Source organism: Ictalurus punctatus, chromosome 29 (genome assembly GCF_001660625.3).
Source record: "Ictalurus punctatus breed USDA103 chromosome 29, Coco_2.0, whole genome shotgun sequence".
Taxonomy (NCBI): Eukaryota; Metazoa; Chordata; class Actinopteri; order Siluriformes; family Ictaluridae; genus Ictalurus; species Ictalurus punctatus.
Genome location: NC_030444.2, coordinates 2073805 through 2089617, shown reverse-complemented (window position 1 = coordinate 2089617; position 15813 = coordinate 2073805). Strand labels below are relative to the sequence as shown.

At 41.0% G+C, this 15813-nt stretch overlaps 1 protein-coding gene across 3 annotated transcripts in view; it reads right to left on the bottom strand.

Annotated features, from left to right (window-relative positions):
- pax5 (paired box 5) overlaps window positions 1-15813 on the bottom strand; it is a 52091-nt gene that overhangs the window by 32046 nt on the left and 4232 nt on the right. For 2 of the 3 annotated variants that reach the window (XM_017461413.3, XM_017461411.3), the window contains exons 2-4: window positions 4623-4788; window positions 1039-1236; window positions 348-412 (exon numbers count right to left, since the gene is read on the bottom strand). In XM_017461413.3, the coding sequence (XP_017316902.1) occupies window positions 348-412; window positions 1039-1236; window positions 4623-4788 (429 nt within the window). Of the gene's footprint in view, window positions 1-347; window positions 413-1038; window positions 1237-4622; window positions 4789-13814; window positions 14991-15813 lie in introns of those variants that run through there. The other variant, XM_017461412.3, reaches the window with a different exon arrangement.

Below are 15813 nucleotides of genomic sequence, written 5' to 3'. Positions count from 1 at the left end.
AGTCATCCAGATCAACCTTAACCCGAAACTTACGTTTATAGCTTAGTGTTTGACGTAGCATGCTAACACTACCCGGCTCGTACTGAGCGCAGATCTGGCGATAAAAACACACGGACGCGGTGTGTCGTGATGGTTTTGTTTTCTACGCTGTATTAGCGCTAGCTAGCTAGACTTAGCGAGCTGGATCGTATGTATTCCTCTTAGAGATTCCTATATTACCCGCGTTTATTTTTCCTTGCGCTTTATTTGTTTTGAATTAGTGGGGGAGGGGGGAAACTTTGTACAACCTGCATAGAGGCGCTTAAAACTGCTGTAACGTGCTTAAAGTGTATGTGTATGGGTCTTACCTAAATTATGCGCAGAGACGCTTCCTGATTGGCCAGGCTGCTGCTGGACTTTAGTGCGAATGATCCTGCGGTAAACAGTAGACAAAGAGGAAACAGACATCATGCGTGTGTGTGTGTGTGTGTGTGTGTGTGTGTGTGTGTGTGTGTGTGTGTGTGTGTGTGTGTGAAGTGGCTGACAAGGCAGCACAGCCTCGCACTTCCTGCATGATTGCTCAAGCAAAGCACAAGCCCCTTTTTCTTTTTTTTCCCTCCCTCTCTCTCTCTCTGTCTCTCTGTCGCTTTCTCTCTCTTCCCTTCTCTGTCATCGTACACATGGTGTTGAACCTGGACTCATGAATATGTGTGTGGCTCGCTGTCTCATCCCCCTCTGTTTCTGCCTTTTTCGTCTATACCTTCTTCGTCGTCTTTGTGGGGTTTTTCTTCTTCTTCTTCTTCTTCCGACTGGACAAAGCAACAAAACTTTTTTAGTGCCAGAAAACTGTACCAAGTACCAAAGGTTCCAACCGGACGACGTATGGTACACGCGTAAGATCGGGACCGGTGAGAGCTAACGGTACTTAGCGGTTGGCACATGACACCATATAAACAAAACAACAACAACAACAACCCCACACAATCAATTTTAAATAAACAGTCTGGTTTGTGGAGTTCACGTGAACGGTGTGTCGTTGTTTCCGTTACACACACTGACCTGTTGATTGAGCTGACGCTGGGCACGCTGTCGTTGTCACACACTCTCTCGGCCAGTAGTCGGTCTCGTATCTCCCAGGCAAACATGGTGGGGTTTTGGCGTTTGTAATCAGCGATTTTGTCGACGACTTTGGGTGTAGCAACCTTTGGTTTGGATCCTCCGATCACGCCTGGCCTGATGCTGCCCGTCTCGTAGTACCTGTCAATCAAAAAACGCAGCCTGTCAGCGATTTGACGGTTATGATACTGGCGCGGTGATGCGTTACGCGATTCGACTGTTTTTCTGCTTGATCAGAGAAGCGCTGGAGTTTTAGTAATTAACCCTACACCAAAATCACTCACTCATGAGTACGTTTCGTTCCGTTTGCTAAGCCGTACTTTAAAAGGATTCTTCGAAAGTTGGGGGCGGGACACTTGACATTCTAGACAGCGTTTGATTGGACAGAAAAGCTAGGACATTTTCAATCGGTGTAAACGAATGAATTATTTTAGCGCCGCAAGTCTGTTAGGAGTTTATTCAGGAGACTGTTGGGTTTCCGTGTGTCGAGTATCATGACTCTCTTTATATACGTGTTTAGCTGCTGGTGGGCATCGCGATGGGAAAGGGGAGGGGTGTGAATCGGATGCTTTGCGAACGAGTGACACCTCTCCACGATACCACTGGTACAGAGATAAAAACAGACGGCACAGGTAAAGCTTTATCGATATTAAAACACCGTATACAACCACTACAATGCAGTCCTAACACTGAAACCTAGTAGTATAGGTAAGAAAAACAATTTTTTTTAAAGAAATATTTATGAAAAACTCAATTCTTTCAGCCCTGGGTGTCTGTGTGCCATTAACCGCTACTGTGGAGTTACACAGGCACCCCAAAACAGGTGGAAGTTCCATTTTTGTTGTTGTTGTTGCCTCTGGTAAATATTTTCAAATGTTAGCTAGCTTTTGTTGACCATTTTCTCTCAAGTTAGCTAGCGACTTTTGAAAAAGCTACGTTTTCTAACGTTTCTAGCTTATTTTAAGAGGAGAACCTCTAAATGTTTACGTACAGTAGGAGATTCCTCTCAGGTAATCTGGCTAATTTTACGGATATTCTCAAACATTAGGTAGCTTTTCTTTATTAAGTTCACTCATGCTAACTAGCCAGATTTTTTTTTTTTTTTTTTTTTTACAAAGCTAGCATTGGTTGGGAACATTAGCTCTAACATTAGCTTTTAGCAGGGAGTACCACTCATGTTTGCTAGCTTTGGTTTAGAGGTTTTCTGACAGGTAAGCAGGCTAATTTTACAGATATTCTTAAAAGGTTGCTAGCTTTGATCACGGACACACTCTAATGACGGCTAATATTGTTTTTCACGGAGGTTAGCTTTCTCATTTTAAGGATATCCGCAAACGTTTGCTCGCTCATGCTGTGTAGTTGATTTTGAATAAGCTGGCTTTCGATAGCCGTTTTCTCATTCACATTAACTTTGCTTAGGGAGAAGGTTTAATGCGGGCAAGCTTTCGTGTGGGAATTTTTCTTAATGCTAGCTGGCTAATTTTTAGGATATTCTGAAACATTAGGTAGCTTCTATTTCTCAAGCTCTCTCATGTTAACTAGACAGATTTTACAAAGCTGGCGTTTGTTTAGGAATTTTCTCTCAGGTTAACTGTCTAGTTTTGAAAATGCTAGTGATTGTTAGGAATAACAACAACAATAACAACAACAACAAATCATTAGCAAAAACGTTAGCTTTTTGAGGGGAGAACTTCCATTTATTAGCTTTGGTTTAGACATTTTCTAGCTTTTTACCTGGATATTTTTCTATTTATATTTATATATATTGTTACACACATGCTAGTTTTGTTTTTGCTTTATTTGAACGTATTTGTGTCCTGGTCTACTTACCTTTGGGTAAGTATCTTCTATGAGCTTGCTTTTATTTGGAACATTCTAATATGCTAACCTTAGCTGCGTAAGTGTTCTCTAAAGTTAAGGGATACTCTCTAAAATTATTCTCTAAAGTTATACTCTCGAAAGAATTTCATAATTATATTATAATTAGCCGGCTAGCTAATACCATTGATGGAGGGTGGTCGTGTATATCACTGAAAATATACTTCTTTGGTTTTTAAAATAATTCGCTAAGGTTTTATAAATATATTTTCAGTACTACAAACTAAACAGGGACTACCATTCTCATACACACACACACACACACACACACACACACACACACACACACAACTCTGAAACACATGACAAAGAGACCCTGTAGCCTTTCTCCCTGCAGTATATACAGAAAAACAGCTAAGCTTAATAAGCGGTTGTGAAAATCCCGCTATTAATGAGATGAGGTATGGACATTCATCCACCTTATTTATTTTAGCGTGCTACACTCGGTCCACGCGCTATTAAACGCAGGGGCTTTCTTGTTGTGTGCCGGTTAGCCAGAGAGCAGGGAGGAAATTAACACACGCACACGGGGCCTAGCGGTAACGCATGACTGAGCTGGACTGGGGGCTTCGGGGGGGTCGGAGAGGGAGAGAACAATGGCAAACACATTTTTTGATATTGCTAAAGGCCCTAGCACTAATCCCACACCTTCATCTATTCAAATGCTCTCTCTCTCTCTCTCTCTCTCTCGCTTTCTCTTTCTCTCTCTCTCTTTCTGTCTCTCTTGCTCTCTCTCTCTCTCTGCCTTTCGTGTCTTTTCCTTATTTCTTTCTTCTTCTCATTCTTTATAAATCATTTTCTTCTAAATCGCTCTTCCTAAATCTCTCTCTCTCTCTCTCTCTCTCTCTCTCTCTCTCTGTCCTTCACCCTCCTCGGCAGATGTATGCCACCCGTTTCATTCGGATGCAAATGTACAATGTGATGAATCTTTTCTTTTTGTGACAGAGAGGAAGAGAAGGAAAAAAAAAAGGCTTTGACCCGCTCCAATTCGGGACGAGGGAAGTTTTTTTTTCTTCTTCTTCTTTTTTTATTTCAAACTCGGTCACACAAAAGCAGGAACTGCTGACTCAGCTGCGCCGGTGCACGGTGTTCCTGTACTGCGGCGGTTCCCAAAGGCGCTAACGGAACATTGGGAATATTTTGTCGTTCTCCTAACCCTAATGGTGCCATCATGCTAACTTCTTGTCGACGAGACAGCACCTGAAAATAAACGGCTTCGGCGAGAAAAACGTCCGTTGCTAAACTTGACCCGCTTTAAACACGCCGCTTAGCATCGGCGATCGATAACGCAGGCGCTAATCCGTCACGATGAAGAAGAGAAAGCGCTTAGTCTTAGTAGTGTACAAGCTGGAAATGTGATGTACAAATGTCCTGACCTTATGATAGATTAGTCGATGAAACATCAAACATTGTACACAGTCAGTACAAATCAGAACGCTTTTGTGAGTTAGCGAACTTGCTAGCACTCGACTTATATATAACGGTCGGTAATGTTACCTTCTCGTAACATGGCTTATAAATGAATTTTTTAAAATCCCTAGTCAAAAATGTTGTGTATAATTGTGGCGCTGCAGTTATTATTGTAAAAATTATAATTACACATTCATTAGACATTAATGAATGCTTAATAAGTCATGAATAAGGCTTACCTGCCCAGGATCTTGCTGACGCAGCCGTGGCTGACGCGCAGCTGGCGGGAAATGTCGCATGGCCGTACGCCTTGGTGAGCCAGCTCTACGATTCTCTGCCTCACCACGTCGGGCAGCGGCCGCCCGTTCACAAACACCCCCCCAAGCTGGTTCACCCCTCCGTGCCCTGAAAAGAAAACCAGCGTGCATCAGGGTTGTGAGTTTATTCTATTAATGTAACAGATTTCAGAATTCCATCAAATCTACAGAGGACACGAGAAACGACTGTTTCGTTCCAGTAGCTAAGCGTCATCGCGTTGTTATGTTCTGGTGGCATTACGTTAAAATATATATACACGGCGGATCAGTGACGGAGACAGTCAGTCCTAAGGGTGAGGGTCTCTGTAATGCCCGTGAACAAGACCCCTTAACTCTTAATATCCCCACTCAGGATTTGATTCACTGGATAAAAGCATGCTGGTCAAGGGGCGTGGCTATACTCGGCTGCCACCCCTGAAATAAGGCTTGCCACCCCATCCCATGTCTGACCTCCACTCAGATCTCTGAGAGGTCTGAATCCTTCTAGACGTCATCGGTGCTGGTGTTTGGTCCCTTTGCAGAGTGTGCGCTTGTCTTTGACCTGAAGGTCGGAGTCGTACATTCTCATCTTTCCCTCAGTCATGAGCCACGCCCCTAGTGGCTAACTAGTAAAATTGCACATGACCTACTCGAACTGAGAAACACTGCCAGTGGCTAAACAAGCCAGGTGTGCATGTGTGAAACTCCGTCTGTAATTAATATACCACTCGTGAGAGAAAATGCGTTCGTGTTACATTGTCTATATTAAGTACTACCTTCATTTTTCTTTCGCAGAACCCAGATTGGACTTTCCGAATAAGCATTTTTACACTCCTGACGTTTTTACGCAAACCATATTGTCCCAGATTAAACTTCCCTGAAGATTATTTAATGTGTTAAAACCTAACAAACTAGCATGAGTTTGCTTTGAAATAAGGTAGTTAGCATTTCGACGAGGAGCTGACATAGAAGTACATTAGTTAAACATACATAGCTAGCTAGCGCCTTGAGATAAATAATCAATCTAGCTAGCTGCATACCATTGTAATGGGTCGTCATTAGCATACGTAGATCGTCTTAAATAGCTAAACAGCTAGCTAGCTAGTCTGAAAGTCCCCTATGATAAATCTATGAAAAAAACAAATCAAGGTGTTAAATAAGTTACTGTTGTAACGAAAGTCTATTTTTCCAGTAGCTGAATATTACTTACATACATACAGTAGGTCAACACTGTAACTTTAATAGGATCCTCAAGGGTACTTTATTGAGGATGACATCTAGGGGTGTGATCAGAGAAGGTCTCTGGAGAATTATTTTCACACACATTACAACGGTAGCTGTAACAAATGTCCGTGTTTAACAGCAGTGTTTATACCTCGCTGTGTGATTGAGTGTTTAGGTGCAGCATGGAGCTCGTACCATGAATGGGAGACATTATATTATCAGTGTGTGCCTTGTTACATTTACTTCAGTGTATGTGTATGTGTGTGTGTGTGTGTGTGTGTGTGTGTGTGTGTGTGTGCGCATTAAATATTGCCATGCTAATCCAGTTACTCTGTCATATTAACATACTGATTGCTTCAGAGCAGAATCCCCTCCCTGAAACACACACACACACACACACACACACACGCACACACTACACAAAGATACACACAGGGAGTGTGCTGTGTGTGCTAATCCAGCCTACAAGCGTGATAGTTCTTAAACACACCGCTTCAGGTTATATCAAAACCAAACTCGCTTCCCTAATGCCCCGAATACAAAACGCATCAATTCACAGACAGTAATGTGTCACCATCCATCCATCTCTCTCTCTCTCTCTCTCTCTCTCTCTCTCTCTCTCTCTCTCACTTTCTCGCTCTCTCTCTCTTTCTCTCTCTCTCTCTCTCTCTCTCTCTTTCTCTCTCTCTCTCTCACTTTCTCGCTCTCTCTCTCTCTCTTTCTCTCTCTCTCTCACTTTCTCTCTCTCTCTCTCTCTCTAACACTTTCTCGCTCTCTCTCTCTCGCTCTCTCGCTTTCTCTCTCTCTCTCTCTCAATCCCGCTCTCTCTCTCTCTCTCAATCCCGCTTTCTCTCTCTCTCTCTCAATCCCTCTTTCTCTCTCTCTCTCTCTCAATCCCTCTCTCTCTCTCTCTCTCTCAATCCCTCTTTCTGTCTCTCTCTCTCTCTCTCAATCCCTCTCTCTCTCTCTCTCGCTCTCTCTCTGCAGGTCTTTCTACCTATCTCTCCTTTCTTTATCTCTGGACGCACCTTTTCTCCTTGTTCCTCTGTCACTACAGAGGATAGGAGATGTATAGGAATGAGTGATTCTCTTTGTATTGTACAAAAAGCTACATTTACAAATCTCACATCACATCCTAGCTTTGATCTTTATCACATATCAGACCAGTTAGCTAATGAGAACTGTAGGAATCTTTTTATTTTTGTTTTACCGCCAGGTGGCATTTTCGCTTACTGATTTACTCAACGACTGACTCGCTGACTAACTCACTAATTGACTCTCTATCTGACTCGCTGATTGTCACATTGACTGACTCACTGACTGACCCACTTACTGATGCATTGACTGACTCTCTATCTGACTCCCTGATTGACTTACTGATTACCTCACTGATTGACTCATTGACTGACTCAGTGGCTGACACACTCACTTACTGAATTACTTACTCAATGACTGAATCACTGTCTGATTCACTGAAACTCCCTGACTGTCTCACTCACTTATTCACTGAGTGACTACCTGACAGACTGACTTACTCTCTGACTGACATACTGACTCGATGACTTACTTACTGACACAGTAATTTACTGACTCACTGACTGACACTAACTTACTGACTTACTCATTGACTCACTGACTTACTCACTGATTTATTCTCTGACTTACTCACTGACTGACTCATTGACTGACAGTAACTTACTGATTTTCTCAGACTTACTCACTGACTCGCTGACTTACTGACTGACTCGATGGCTTACTTACTGACAGAGACGCAGTAACTGACTGACTCACTGACTGACACTAACGTACTGACTTACTCATTGACTCACTGACTTACTGACCGGCGCACTGATTTACTCTCTGACTTACTGACTGACTCACTGACTGACACTAACTTACTGACTTACTCATTGACTCACTGACTGACACACTGATTTACTCTGACTCACTGACTGACACAGTGACTGGCTCACTGACTGACACACTGATTTACTCTGACTCACTGTCTTGATTCAGTAACTGACTCACTGCCCAACTCACTGGCTCACTGACTATCTCAGTTACCGACTCTCTGATAGACTCACCAACTGACTCACTGAATTACTTCATCAGTAAGAGCTGAACGGAGATAGCGGATGGCTAAAATGTTGTAGAAAGCCATTGAGAATATTCGCCATTAATAAATTGTGTTAGTGAAAACGCGACAGGGTGTGCTGTTAGAAGACGATGATTAATGATGGACTGTTGTAATGCAGCCAAGAAATAAGCAGATTTACTGTTACTACCCTGAAATGGATTATTTTCCTAGCAACAACATTTCCCTGAAGTGTTTTATTCTTCTTACACCACAGCAGTACGAGAAGAAAACCTTGTCCTAATGAATGACTGTTACAAAGTGTTGACACTGGAGACTCTTTCCATAAGTGTCAAGAAATGTTAAATAAATATTTCCTTACAGAAAGCATCACCATATCGGCACCTCGCGCCTCCGGGGTAGGGGGATCGAATCCTGCCTCCGCCCTGTATTCGCAGAGCCTGCAGGTTCTCTGCATGTTCAGGGGTTTCCTCCGGGTACCCCGGTTTCGTCCCCCAGGCCAAAAAAACACGTAAGCTGATTGGCATTTCCAAATTGTCTGTAGTGTGTGAATAGGTGTGTGAGTGTGTCCTGCGATGGGTCGGCACCCCGTCCAGGGTGTCCCCCGCCAGCTCCCTGGGATAGGCTCCAGGCTCCCCATGACCCTGTGTAGGATAATGGGTATGGAAAATGGATGGATGGAAGGTGTCGTATACTGTATATTACCTTGGGGAACAAAAATATATCTGTACAGTATGTTTTTTTCTGTCACCTAGTTTTACTTAACATGACAAAGACGTCCTACGAAATCTTTCCTTCTATGGGCTTATTTCAATATTCGGTTGATTACTTCCTTCTGTGTAGCTAAACATGAAACAGACACTAAAACAGGACCTGTTACCCGAGCTCAGCTTAGTCTGAACATAGTTTCCCCATAAGCAACTTAGAGAGCAAGCATTCAAACGTGACTGGGCGGCTGTGGCTCAGGTGGTAGAGCGGGTTGTCCACTAATGGCATGGTTGGATCACCCAGATGACTGCAAAGTGTCCTTGGGCAAGATACTGAAGGAGCAACATGCAAGTTCCTAACGATGGCAGAGCTAGCGCCTTGAATGAGAAACCTTTGTAGAAGGTTAAAAGGCGGACCATTTACCAGGACTGCTTTTTGTAGAAGCTTTCCTTTTCCTGTGTTACAGCTGAAAGTGTATCAGTACTGTCTGTAAAGCTGCAAATTGGTCTTTACTTGCAGCAAATTGTCCTGAAACACACCGACGGTGTGTGTATGTGTGTTTGTATGCATATGTACGTGTTTAAGGTCATCGAGGCTACGTGTAGAATGGAACGAAACCGACTTCTCCGATGTGATCTATATCCTCTTCTCGCTTTTATTTTCCCTGCTGAGCCCCACTCGGCTGATAAATCGAAGCCGTGATTGATTTCAGCGCCGCTTCCGCCCCGAAAGCCTGAGAAGCGGCCTGAAGACCTTCGTGCTCCTCCATCCAGAAAATAAAAGCGCGATTAGCGACGCGCTCCCATTACGCTCCTTTATCTGGCCGAGGCAGTTTAAACAGGCCCAAATGAAAACTGCCAAGTGAGCCAACACCTCGTTTAAAAATGCAGACAACAAACAGAGAGAATGGTTTTCTGAGGGGGTGCGGGGTGTTTGGGGGGGGTGGGGGGTGCTTGAAATTTCTCTCATTAGCATTTTAGCAGAGTCTTTTAAAAACTCTAGTGCCATTCAATCGTTACATAGCGCAATGTTTTGGACGTTCGTAGCCATCTCTAAAAGCGTGGAAAATATCCAGTGCACTTACACAAACCCATAGGCTAGCGACAAGATGATATACGCCAAAAAATACTAAACAAAAATATGGACTAGGGAACGGTTTCATCCGAGTCATCACCAGATTCTGTAATGTGATGTAGCTCATTCGTACATCACGGTTAACAGGCTTTCACATAAGTCAACAGAGCAAAACTGCTGCATCACTGGGACCATTGGGTTGTCAACTGGGGCCCGTGTTCCAGATGTGGACCCAGCAAAGTATCTAAGTGGACTGAACCAAAAAAAAACCCTGGGTTTCCTCCAGGTTCTCCTCCCACTGCCCAAAAACATATCGGTAGGTTGACTGGCTAAATAGGTGTGAATTCTCCCAACCTTGAGCCCGGTGGTAATGGGATGAGTTCCAGATCCACCGCAACCCTGCTCAGGATAAAGCCCTTACCGATGAAGGAAGATGAATTAACTGAAAAAATACTGTAGCAGAGCATTGAATGTAGCGCTGACGACAGATTTCCAAACGCCAAGGCCTCTGTAGCAGACCCTCTAAAAGGCTAGGCTAGAATTTACACACAAACAACAAAAAATAAACAACAAAAATGTAACGTTTACAGACAAATAGACAGAGAAACGTGTTTATTCAGACTCTGTGGCCCAGGAAGTACCAGTGCGAAACAAAACTTAAACCTTTCAAAATGACGAGTCCCCATTCTGTCATGTTAGTGGTTTACACAGAACTTTGTAAGGAAATGAATTTCATTCTTTTAATGTTTTATGCTTGGACGCTTAATGTTTTCCAGCTGAATACCCGTGGCTTACACTGCCACCCTGCTAACATGCTAAATAACCTGTGGAAATTCAGCGTCAGACTTGTGGGCGTGGCTTTCCCCCCTACGTTTCTACCTAGTAGCATGCTAGCATCCGGTTTGTAAAGTTAGCTACGGAGGATTAACGGTGGCGTTCATCTCACAGAAATGTTGGACAAAAACATGTGTTAAGGTTATTAAAGTACAATAAAGTACAAATCTTTCCCGTAACTGTACTTTCCTGTGTTTCGCTGAGGCGAAATGGAATTCAATGTGCTTTTAAACGACTTAATTACAAAGTAAACAAACAAATAAATGCTATCACAAACTGTAGGAGAAATTATGGCCTATGTTTGCCATTGTTCATGTCTATTTATTATTATTATTATTATTATTATTATTATTATTATTATGTACTGGATTTGATGGAAATATCGACGCTCTCCTAACCTAAACTTCAGGAGAGGAGTAAAACATCTTTTACATCATTTACTCCACACTGCATTTTAAATAATTACTAAATAATTACTAAACAGCAGAGATGAATAATGCACCCTCACAAACCCAACACAGAACAACCCGAAACTTTATCCTCACTTGGTTTCCTCAGTGGGTTTATTTTAATCCAAACAGGTGCCTTAACTGTAGGCTTTAAATTATTTCATTTATATTTTTAAACCCAGCAGAATGAATAAAGTGCTGATTTGGTACAGGACTTCTATGCAGGGCACATTTCCATAATCCCAGGGTTTATGGGTTAAAATAATATTCACTGTAGCAGGCTAATAATAATAATAATAATAATAATAATAATAATAATAACCTACTTCTGTATCTACTATGTGCATCATCAAACCAATATTTTCGGATCATCACTCACTCCACATTCACCAAAAAAAAACAAAAAAAAAAAACAACAACATCTATCCAAAAAAAAAAGAGAGAGAATTTCGCTCTTTTTTCCACATCAAAGCACGTGCATAATAAACTAAACTGTCCTACAGCCGTGCACGTGCTGCCGGGTTTTGTCGGTGTAATATAGCCTATAAAAGTGTGTAATATATTTGGTGTGTGTGTGTGTGTGTGTGTGTGTGTGTGTGTGTGTGTGTGTGTGTGTGTGTGTGATCTCTTTCTCGCTGTGTGTCGAAAAGGAAACGCGATTCGTTCCGGCGCTGAAATGCGTAAAATGCAGCGCTTCATTCACCGCGCCGCGAGTGTGTGTGTGTGTGTGTGTGTGTGTGTGTGTGTGAGAGAGAGAGAGAGAGAGAGAGAGAGAGAGAGAGAGAGAGAGAGAGAGAGAGAGAGAGAGAGAGAGAGAGAGAGAGAGAGAGAGAACGAACACAAGCAATGATAATAATAATAATAATAATAATAATAATAATAATAATAATATGATGATGATGATGATGATGATGATGATGATGATGATCCAATAACCACAACAGTGTGTTACAGGTCAGGTTACGACCGAGTGAGCAGATTCTTCTTTTCATCTTTTGACATCATGCAGCAGTCTGCATGATGTTAACTAATCCACACACCGCAAAAGAAAAGAAAAGTAAAAGTCGGGTGTTGTTTTTGTCGTTCAGAATATCCAGAAGCAATCCAGTTTGGCGGACTCGGAATTCTAGACAGAACCTCCTCACACTGTTCACATGTTTGGGCTCACACTGACGGAAGGAAAATGTAGCGGTTTTATTTATTTATTTATCTGTTTATTTATTTATTTATCTAAAGGAACAAAATATATATATTTATTAGGGGAAAAAAATCACCATTTAATCATTTTGGATCCCCAGGGTTGAAGTAACACCTCCTGTGTTTATCCGTATGCAACTGGCCTCATATTATTACTCACAAACAACAACAACAACAACAACAACAACACGAACTAGGTGATAATTCAAGCATGTTAGAGAGTTAATTTAACAGAGAAGGAGCTCATTAGAAGAGAATGTCAGAAATGAACCTGTTAACCTCAAAAGCCTTATTATCCGGTAGAAATGCATAATATTATCCATAGAAAACAATGCAAAATATGTAAGCTGGTATTCTAACAATGTAAGGCTGTAATTATAAGACATGCATGACTCTAGAAGCTTCTCTAGAACGATGCGGCATTTTGTTTTCCGAAAGATCCTGTCACTTTTCTGTTTTCTTTTTTTTCTTTTTTCTTTTCTGGTGCCACAAAGAAATGAACAATCATTTCGTTGTAAATAGAAATTAAACATTAAATCAAAAAAAAATGTTCATTTTATAGGCTAGAATTGTGATAAGGTACTTTTTCATTTTGTTTGTTTATTTATTTATTTATTTATCTATTTATTTATTTATTTATTTATTTAAGCGTGTGATGGTGTGGAACCATTCGTGGGTTCTTGGTGGTTAGGTTAACACTATAGGTTCATTACACACCACTCTTCTGTGACTTACATCCAATCCAAGAATTCGCCAGTCTATAGGTTACACTCTCAGAAATAAATACCAGACTGTACCATCATAACCATCAAAACAAACATGCACTCTTGATGGTTCCAGTCCAGCGACAAGGACCTCCAGCACCTTGATTTCTGAAAGTGTACGAGTTCATTTCACACTAATGTGAAGGACGTTGTGTTGTTTCTTTTTCTTCAGAACCAGGTTCAGATATTTGCCTTTCTTTTTCTTTTCTTTCTTTTTTTTTATTTTTTATTTTTTTTAAATGAAGAAATGATTTAACCAAAAACAGCCAGCCAGTCCACATCCCAACGCACTCTTAATTAAAAATAAAGGGACTCTAAACTCTTGTCGCTTGTACCATCAAGGGTACATGTTGGAACCTTTTCCAAATAATTGAAGGTAATTAAAGTACACCAAATACTCTTTCCTATAAATAGATAAATAAATAAATGAAACCCCCACATGTGCATTATTGAATTGGTAGAGAACCTCAGCGACAAGGAAAAGGTAGCCTGTAGTTTAGGTATAGTGTGAGACTCTAGTGTGACCCTGCAGAAATCCACAACATTTTTAACTAAGTGTGTAAAACGCTTCAAAATCTCACGCGCTTGACGCACAAACCAGGTCCTGAATATATCAGCTTTCAGACGTATAAAATGCAGCAGCCTGTCTACCTGAGGAGCCGTTTATGACTTCGAGTCCAATCTAATACATGCAAATCAGTATACACTGAAAAAGGGATTTTATTTTTTTGCAATGCATATTATTATTATTATTATTATTATTATTATTATTATTATTATTTACACTTACTATGCATCGCGGCGAACGGGTCGTGCTTGCAGTGAATTTCCATAGGTCAGAGGTCACGGCCACTTCCAGGCGGGTTAAACGACTTGAACGACGTGATGCACAGATTGTTATTTCTTTTTTTGTTTGTTTGGTTTTTTTTTTATTATTATTTATTTAAACGTTCAGTCCATTCAGTCGGTTCTCCAACACTTTCAATTAAAAAGAATAAAATAAAATTAATTCAACAGCAACAAAAAAAAACAAAAACAAAAAAAAAACTTGAAGAAGGCCAACGAGTTCCTCGAGGAAGAAGGAAGAAGTGGTTATTTGTTCTTTAAAAAAAGAAAAATTCTTGAAAAAATATATAACCGCATATAGCCTATGATGAAGAATGATTTCTGTTCAGATGCACATGGAAGGTCTGTGGTTTGTGCCATAAACCCTTCTGGAGGAAACAATCCCAACAGGAAGCATACACGCACGGGTCAAGAAAAATCAAATGCAGCCATGATGAAGCTCGACTGAGGAAATTGTTCCCACGCTGTAAAATCCCGTTATCCGCTTGTTTTTTTTTTTGTTTGTTTGTTTTTTACACCTTCAAAAAAAACGGTGCACTTCTTCCTCCCGTTAGTCCTGTGCTGGTTTCTTGAACTCCAAGCGTCCCATTAGATTTAGTTGTAGAAGAAGCCGCTCTCTGTAACTCCGACAGCGCGAGCGTCTGCACGTGAGGACCTAAACGGCGCATCTCTACATATATAAAGCGCGCGCTCTGTAACGCGCCATGGCACGAATCCGCGTGCGCTCCGGCGTCCCGCACAGAAACACACACACACACACACAAAAAAAAAAAATGAAGTTTTGCGGTCGCGTGAGAATAGGTTTAAATAGAATTAAAGACTCTCCTCAGGATGCTTGTTGTGGCTGTAGTTTTGTTTTCACTGCGTGAAGGAATTCTAATTTATTATTATTATTATTATTATTATTATTATTATTATTATTGAAAATCCGTCCGTTTGGAAGCGCTCGCGGTGTGTGAGTGAGTGAGTGCGTGCGTGCGCTGTGTGAGCTCCCGCGCGGTGCGTTCCAGAACCCGCTCTCATGTGGACAGCGCCGGGGATGAGGAGCTCCGAATCTACCGCTCCGCTCTGCCAATCACGAGCCCGACCAGCCAATCACAGCACAGCGCCTCTGCCGTCACCTCAACCAATCATAAGTCCAGCCCACGCTCAAAGGACGGTGATTGGCTGATTCAGGGAGCGCTCGTGCAGGGTGACGCGCTGTATCTCAAACACAATATTACATCGCCAGCGGGCGAGTTGTTGATTTTATGTTAAATTTGTGCTTTATTATTATTATTATTATTATTATTATTATTATTATTATTATTATTTAAATGAACGATTTTATTTCCATTTACTTTTGTAGACAGACAGTTAAACATTTGCGTAATTAATAAATGAATTAATTCATCAGTCAAGGTCATGAGCAAAGTTGTGTGTTTTTTTTGTTTTGTTTTTTTAATTCACTATATCCTATATTATATATTATCACTAGGCTATAGGCTATATATTCTACATAAATTCGATTTTTTATCATTGTAAAACTTAGTTATTAATATTTACATTTAATGTTCCATGCATTTTTTTTTATACCGAATTACAAATGCACAAATGAACAAACGAAAACACATGAATAAGTTATAAGCCGCAGGTTTTAGAGAGTCCATGTAAAAATGTAAACAATAAAAATGTAAACAGTGTAGGTTTAACTGTAGGATATCTTGCTCGTGCATTTCTTGTAGGCTACATGATGTGTACAAGATCTTAAAAATACGTTACACGTGTATATATAGGCTTGAAACGTCCAGTATTACCACAGGGCCTATTATAATGTGATTTTGTTCCCCCTTTGACCTGCTTTCCAATTAAAATTTAAATCTCCATTGAATTCATTGATATCCTTATGCTCCTCTTTCTATAGCTATATATATATTTATCATAAACACCGTATTCTTTAATTC